Here is an 8,104-nt window from a genome sequence, read left to right as displayed (position 1 = left end):
TCAAAATTAGTGCACACAACTATATATCGTTTCTAAGTGCTAAATTTCTTAAAACTTGAGTTGTGCTTTTAAACTAACTTCTGAATTATGCTCAAGTTGATATATAAAGAAAGTGTATATTCTTAGGGGGAGTCATTTAACCTTAAAATCATTAGGCTCTGAGAAAATGAATATATATTTTGTTTTCATTTTTATATCCTTTGGAAATACATTAACAATGTGGTGTCAATGTGCACATTTGCACATTTTGGTAAATCTTTGTTTGATATCATGTTCATTTCAAAACAACATGTCTTTATAACTAGTGGTATTTTAACAGTTAGTATCTCCTCTACCACGTAGTTATAACAATTGGTATCAGGCCCACATGTTGTCACTATCTTATACCTTATGGGAATACATGTTTGTTTTGGCAACCAAAGATGATTATGATAAAATTAACATTAAAATATTTTTTTTGAAAGGATGAGTGAAAGCCAAATGGAAAATCAATATTCATCCTTACATAATCATCCTTTCGGGGAGTATTAAAACACTAAGATTGTTAATGTGATGCATGCTACTTTTACTTCTTTGATACACATTTTGTTTGAGTCAATTGATTGAAATATGCTATATATTGTTCATTGAAACTCCAAACAGGTCACTTAGGCACAAGGTTATCTTGGGAATGTTTCATTTTCAAACGGCATGCTGCTGAATTTTTTTAATTCCTCCCAATATACCTCATGTATCTAAATGACATCTTTTGCCTTCGTGTTATATTACTTAACCCTTTTTTCTGTTGCCAAAATGGGGAGAAGAGGCAAAAGTGGGTAAAACAATGCTTAATTTATAATTACCCATTACTTTAATTATCGTTATGCATAAAGTCAGGGGGAGCCTTTCTTGGCTGCACCCACTTTTGCATTAAGTATTTGTCATCATCAAAAAGGGGGAGAATGTTGACCTAATTGGTCACACCCCATTTTGATCATGACAAATACTTTTGGTACTGATGGTTGTACTAAGGCTTGCATGCAGGTTCACCTTGTATATACTTTCGGACTGAAAGACATACCATAATGGCGTACGGTGTTCATGCCAAAGAATGAAGAAACTTTGTGTTGTACTTGTATTTAATCTTTCATTTCTTCATTCTAGGATGTAATTATTATGGACTGTACACTCCTGCGGCTTGTAATAATTTGCATCATGCATGGTAGGTAGGTATGCTCATAACAGACCCTAGTTGGACTTTAGGTACCTAACAAGTCCCCAACATCACTTTTCATATCAGGGGAATCAATTCAGGCTAAAAATGACTTAATAGAAAATATTGAGAGGGTTCGGGCGACTGAACCTATGCCGTGTAAAATGGCTCGGGTGACTGAGCAAGTCAATATGTTGACTTGGTGTTCGGGCGCCCAGGTTGTTGAAAAGGAACTTGACATAGGTTCGGGAGCCCGAGGGAGATACACTTAAAAGAAAAAAAAGTTTAGCAAAAATTAACCTTGTTTAACCCTTTAACCTCAAGTAAAATAAATTTAACCCGAGAAGGCTCAGGTGGCTGAATTGAGGTTCGGTCGCCCGAATAGACACAATTATAAATGACCTTTAAATAGGTTCGGCAGCCCGAGTCCCAGTTCGGTGGCCCGAATCAAAATCATAAACATTTCTTCGGACATTTGGGTGCCCGGTCATAGGTTCGGTAGCCCAAACTCATGTGTTCGGTCACCCGGGGCTTAATTTGAACTAAATTTTTCAGTAACCCGAGTTGGTGAAATGTCCTTTTCAGGTGGTTCGAGCGCCCGTGGAAGGTGTGCACAATTTTGTTCAGTCGCCCGAGAGCCTAAGTCAACTGTTGACTTCTCAACAATTCGGGCACCTGAGGAGTTTTGAACTCCTGGGGTTCGGTCGCCTGAGCTCTCTCAATTTTTGCAATTAAGCCTAATTTTACTCAGTTAATTTCCCCGATATTATAAGTGGGTAAAACAATACTTAATTTATAATTACCCATTACTTTAATTATCGTTATGCATAAAGTCAGGGGGAGCCTTTCTTGATTGTACCCACTTTTACATAAAGTATTTATCATCATCAAAAATGGGGAGAATGTTGACTTAATTGGTCACACCCCATTTTGATCATGACAAATACTCTTGGTACTGATGGTTGTACTAAGTCTTGTATGCAGGTTCACCTTGTGTGCGCTTTCGGATTGAAAGACATACCATAATGGTGTACGGTGTTCGTGCCAAAGAATGAAGAAACTTTGTATTGTACTTGTATTTAATCTTTCATTTCTTCATTTTGGAATGTAATTATTATGGACTGTACACTCTTGCGGCTTGTAATAATTTGCAACGTGCATGGTAGGTAGGTATGCTCATAATAGACCCTAGTTGGACTTTAGGTACCTACGTTTAGTACACAAGTCCCCAACATCACTCTTCGTATCAGGGGAATCAATTCAGGCTAAAAATGAACTTAATAGAAAATATTGAGAGGGTTCGGGCGACCGAACCTATGCCATGTAAAACGACTCAGGCGACCGAACAAGTCAATATGTTGACTTGGTGTTCGGGCACTCAAACCACTTTTGAGCGTATCTCCCTCGGGCACCCAAACCTTTGTTAGGTTCCTTTTCAACAACTCAGGTGCCCGAACGATCACGTTCAAAATGAGCTCGGGTGATCAAATTGGTCAGTTTGGTTAACCAAACTTGGAACCGGGCACTCGAACTAACGAACAAATGCTACTGAATTTTGTTCAGCCGACCGACCATTTCTTCAAGCACCCAAACCATTAAATATTGGATTTTTAACTGAGTCTATTCGAGCACCCGAACCTCAAGCCGGGCACCTGAACCTCGCGGGTTAAAATATTTTTTTATCAATTTTTAATTGGGTAAACTGGGTTAATTTTTTTAATAGCTTTTGAAACAAATTTAATTATTCCCATTGTTTCCTTAACGGTCAAAAAGTCCCCCTTACCTATAAATACCTATTCATTTGTCATAATTAGTAAGGATTGGCATTTTGATTAAGGCCAAAATTCTCTCAACTTTCAAAACCTTATTTTAGCCTATACTACTCCAAAGCACTCATACATTCCATATTTCTTGATCTTTCAAGTGTTGTGAGTATTTTTGAAGTGCTTGTATCTAATCTAGCCTGCTCATACTCTCATTAGTATATTGTTTGTTTGATTTTATTGAGAGTATAAGCATCAAGTTCTTCCATTGATTTAACTCGATAAATCTTGTGTGGGAAGACTTGGAAGGTTGTGGTCCTTGCATTGTCATTGCAAGACACCTAAACCTATATTTTTTGTGTGCAAAATCATTTTCTAAAACTTGTATTCAAACACTCGTTGTGCTTAGTTCATTGAGAATATCTTGTTGAGTTTGTTTGAATCAACTAGTTAGCATATTTGAAACTTTGATATGATATTGTGATATTCAAATATAGCGTTTCAAATCTTGCTTAGATACACACTCTAGATCTTGATTGATTATCTATACTTGATTGAGTGTTTAACACACATTAGAGTACGGAGCATATTTACATATCATTCGTGCTTGCAATATTGATTGAGCTGTACTGGTGCACTTATCTGCTTGTGTAGAAGCATATTTTCATGTACAAATTTTATACACATTGGTTGTATTCTAGGCACGGGCCTGAAGAGGGAGATTAGCCCTGTTGAATAGTCTCGGACTGGCTTAGACCCGGTTAGGTAAGTTAGGTGCGCCATCCTGTTAAGGCGTGTTGGTTGAGGTTAGTCCCTTGAATTGACCTGGTTGTAACCGGTGCTGCTCCACCCGTTAAGTGAGCTTTAGTGGAATTCTTGTACTAGTGTAGCCAAGGCGGGGATGTAGGCAATTTGGCCGAACCTCGATAACATATTGTGGGTATTGTTTACTTTTCGCATTTTACTTTTACTGCACCTGTATGTTTATTTATTGATTGCATAGATTGACCCTAGACTTGTGTAATACTGATGTTAGTGGATTGACCTGGGGGATAAAATTTTTAAATACCAAATCATCCCCCCTTTTGAGGTTGCACCAAAACTAACACTTTATATCCTTAAAATGGTGTTGAATGGATGAAAAAAGAGAGATAAAAAACAAAGGAAATAGTTATGGTTGAATTTGCTAGATAGATTGCCTACATATCCTCCATTGGAAGCTATTTGTAGTTCACCAAAATGTTTCAAAACAAGTTTTTTAGAAAACATTATGAAGATTTTTTGGAGAACACTTGAAAACACTTGAATCCTTATGAAAATACTTGAAGATTTGTTGAAAAATCACTTATTTTTTTTATTATTAGAAACTGATTTTTTAATGAAAATTCTATAAAGTTGAGATTAAAGTCAAGTTGAACTTTAGGGAAAACTCATTTTCCACCCTTAAACCACTTCATGGGTGATTACTTTGAAAAAAAAGTTATTCTTCCTGTTTAAAGCTTGAAAAAGTGTGATTTTTTTTTTTTTTTTGGTGTGGAAGAACCACCAACCTAGCTTTGAAATTTGTTTAGAAAAGATTTGGAAAATATCTAAAAGGAACATCATGGATGTAAGACTTCAAAATTTGATTGAAAACTTTGCAAAACTTGAAAGCTTTTTGAAAACTCGTGTGAATTCATTTCTTGGTTTTTTAATGGAAAAACCATGAAAACCCTCATCAAAACAACACCCCGACTCGACCAAATGCATTCTATTGAGTGTAGAAACTCAAAAGAACTTGAAATCCTGAAGAAAAGCATGAAAAAGTGCAAAAAATATGTGAATTTATTTCTTGGTTTTTTAATGGAAAAACCATGAAAACCCTCATCAAAACAACACCTGGACTTGACCAAATGCATTCTATTGAGTGTAGAAACTCAAAAGAACTTGAAATCCTAAAGAAAAACATGACAAAGTGCAAAAAAAAAAAAAAAAGCATTTTTGAGATTTGGTGGTTGATCATTTGCAGGGAGGTCAACCACCTGGTAGCCAATGGCTACTTTTTCAAATCAATAGGGGGTAGTCGACCACCATAACATGCAAATTTTGACTTTTGAACATATATTTTTTTCATGCAATTAAAATAAAAGTATGTCCTAATACCTTTAAATTAAAAGCATTATTGACAAAAAAATAGTGGAGAAATGATGAAGCATTAAACATGCACATTAAAAAAAAACATCAATATGCTTCATCATACAAAACTTAAAGCAACATGTGAAAATGAATGAAATGAAGTGTTAGAAACTAACCTTTTTGAAGAAAAATCCTTCGTGGATCAAGTGGAGAAGACCCTCACTTTAATTCACTCTCCAATATCCAACAACAATGAATGAGAGATGGTCCTCTCTCTTTTTTTCCTTTCAACAAAACTCCCTATTTAACGCCACAAAAATTCTTAGAATTCCTCTTTTTACCCCCACTAGGATGTATTCTTATCTCTTTTCCAAGAAGTCCGTTTAATAAACCTCCAATGGGACGGAGCAAAATGGATTTTTTGAATTTGAATTTTAAAAATTCAAATTCAAATTAACTATAATTAACTACCAACCACCAACTGTTAATATCGTTACTTGACATGTGGCAGCCTTAGGACATGTGCCATGCCCAAATCTTCTAGCCAATGATAAGAAAACAATATAAAAAATTCAACATTTGTTGGGGTTGATTGACCACTTGTATGGATTGGTTGACGGCCTATTTAGGTGCCAAATAGTAAAAGATGGGAAAGATGTCATCGACTGCCTTATGCTATTTTCTTCCCTTTTATGTTCTAATTCTCCAATTCTCAAAAACTTACAAAATGAAATGACATGAAAATTTGAATAAGAATGAAGTTGAAATACGAACAAAATCAAGATAAGAATAGAATTACTATATGTTGGAATACAATTAATATGTTTGATCCATTTGAATACTTAGGTAGAATAATCTTCAAATCACATGTTAAAATCCTTTCCTTTCTAACATTTAGTATCCATGAACCGTTCAACTAGATTGGAAGTGAAAATAAATTATTTTCCAAATATAATCCCCCACACCCCCCCCCCCCCCCCCCCCCCAAAAAAAAAACCAATGCCTCCAGAGTAATCTATTTTTCAAATTTAGTTTCTTGTTTGAACAGGAGCAAAGATAGCTTTTTTTTTTTTGGAGATCCAAAGCCGTGTTCTTTAGCAATATTTCGACCGATTCGACCGGACGGTCCGGTCCAATTTTCAAAATGCTGTTTCTGTGTCTTTGCAACCCCACAATATATATTTACTGACATTGCATTTAATGACCACAACTGGATTTTGCGGCATCCCCGATTTTATTACCATATCCAGCCTCTTCCATTTATCGTAAACACCGACCATGAAGGAAACTAAATATTGCCTCATGAGATTCACACGTTTGAACACGCATATACTCTCTCTCTCTCTCTCTCTCTCTCTCTCTCTCTCTCTATATATATATATATATATATATACACACACATGTAATCTTCAACCAGTTTTCATTATTTTTCCCTTAATTTTTCTTGAGCTAATCATCATGGTTGCAGTACCCAAGAAGCAAAGCGCTGGCCGCAAGAAGATTCCCATAAGAAAAATCACCACTAAGAGTAACCTCCAAGTCTCCTTCTCCAAACGCCGCGCTGGTCTCTTCAAGAAAGCCGCCGAACTCTGCATTCTCTGCGGCGCCGAGATCGCTGTCATTGTCACGTCTCCCGGAAACAAGTTCTTCTCCTTCGGCCACCCCAGTGTCGATGCCGTTGTCAACCGCTACACCACCGGACGGGTTTCGTCATCGGAGCAGGCCTCCGCCGTCCAGTTTCCGACGGCAGGGTACAATCAGAGCGATGCGGAGGCGTGCAGGGAGTTGGGGGAGCACAGGAAGCAGGCGGCAATTATCGTAGAATCGAAGGCGGCAGTTTATAGCGACGGGCGGTGGCGGTGGCGGCAGCAGCGGCGGAGGATTCTGGTGGAACAGGCCTATTGAGGGAATGGAATTAGAGGAGCTGGAGCAGTTTCAGACGTCGATGAAAGAGTTGAAGAAGAACGTGGAGGCGACGGCGGAGGCGCTGCAGAACGGAGATGTCGGTTGTGCGTTTCCTCTGACTTATGCGACGACGTCAAATCATGTTGCAAAGTAGACTGGGGAAGCCAGTCCTTCTCTAACTCCTCATGGCTTTAGGTTTAGAGGCTGGTAATTGAGGGTGGGTGTTTTGTTTTTCATTTTTTATTTTTTAAAGGCTGAAATAAAATTATTAATTTGTAGGGATATTTTTAATAGGGACTTAAATGAACTAAAATACTAAACTTGAAGTATCAAGTTCTTGCAATTAAAATTTTAAGGAGAAAAGTGAAGTATGTAACATTAAACTATTTGTATAATTAATACTTTTTTTATTTGTTGAAAGTTTCCCATTTCATAGAAGCATCTTATTTGTTAATATATAAAAATAGATGATTGAAAAAAAGTGATCGTGTTGATGTCTTGTTATGAAACTTTTGTCACATATCATACGTAATTTTTATTGCACAAATTTCTATTTCAAACCATAAAAAAAAAAAAAAAAATTTAAGAAAAAAGTTAAGCTTAGAATCCAACAACAATCCTTTATTTATTACTACAAATTGTTTGTGCAATTAAGAATAAATTGATGAATGTTTATTTATGTATATATATTAATGTTTATTTATGTATATATTAATCCATCACAAAATATAGCATTGATTTCACAATTGAATATATACATATCAACTAAAATATGACAAACACATACACATGAACTATCTTGGAATTCCAAAATTCTGTACCTTATACCATGAATTCCATTTCTGTTAAGTTCTGAATACTCTGTTCCAAATAGTTTCCAAAGTTTTGAGGAGATATGGTTACTTCTCCCTTTCCTTGATGTGTGTCTTTTGATGGGAAGTCTTATGTAAATGAAGGTGAAAGTAATACCTCTCCTTAATATTTATATATATCAACACTAGGAAACCCCAACTCATCACGCATTTCTTGTACAAACAAGGCCCACAGATAACACCATCTCATGGACTAGTAATTTAAGACTCATATCAATATTATGGTAATTACTTTTCCATAAGGCCTTTTAATCTAT

At 36.2% G+C, this 8,104-nt stretch overlaps 1 protein-coding gene across 1 annotated transcript; it reads left to right on the top strand.

Moving 5' to 3' along the window:
• Window positions 1-6,528: 6,528 nt before the first annotated feature.
• LOC131160827 (agamous-like MADS-box protein AGL61) lies at window positions 6,529-6,975 on the top strand. The gene has a single exon (XM_058116709.1). It carries the CDS (start codon window positions 6,529-6,531, stop codon window positions 6,973-6,975), a length of 447 nt encoding a protein of 148 aa, XP_057972692.1.
• Window positions 6,976-8,104: the final 1,129 nt, after the last annotated feature.

The sequence above is a fragment of the Malania oleifera genome, chromosome 7, assembly GCF_029873635.1.
Source record: "Malania oleifera isolate guangnan ecotype guangnan chromosome 7, ASM2987363v1, whole genome shotgun sequence".
In the NCBI taxonomy this organism is placed as follows: Eukaryota; Viridiplantae; Streptophyta; class Magnoliopsida; order Santalales; family Ximeniaceae; genus Malania; species Malania oleifera.
The sequence above is the reverse complement of the archived record's forward strand: the minus strand, read 5'-3'. Positions and strand labels throughout refer to the sequence as shown.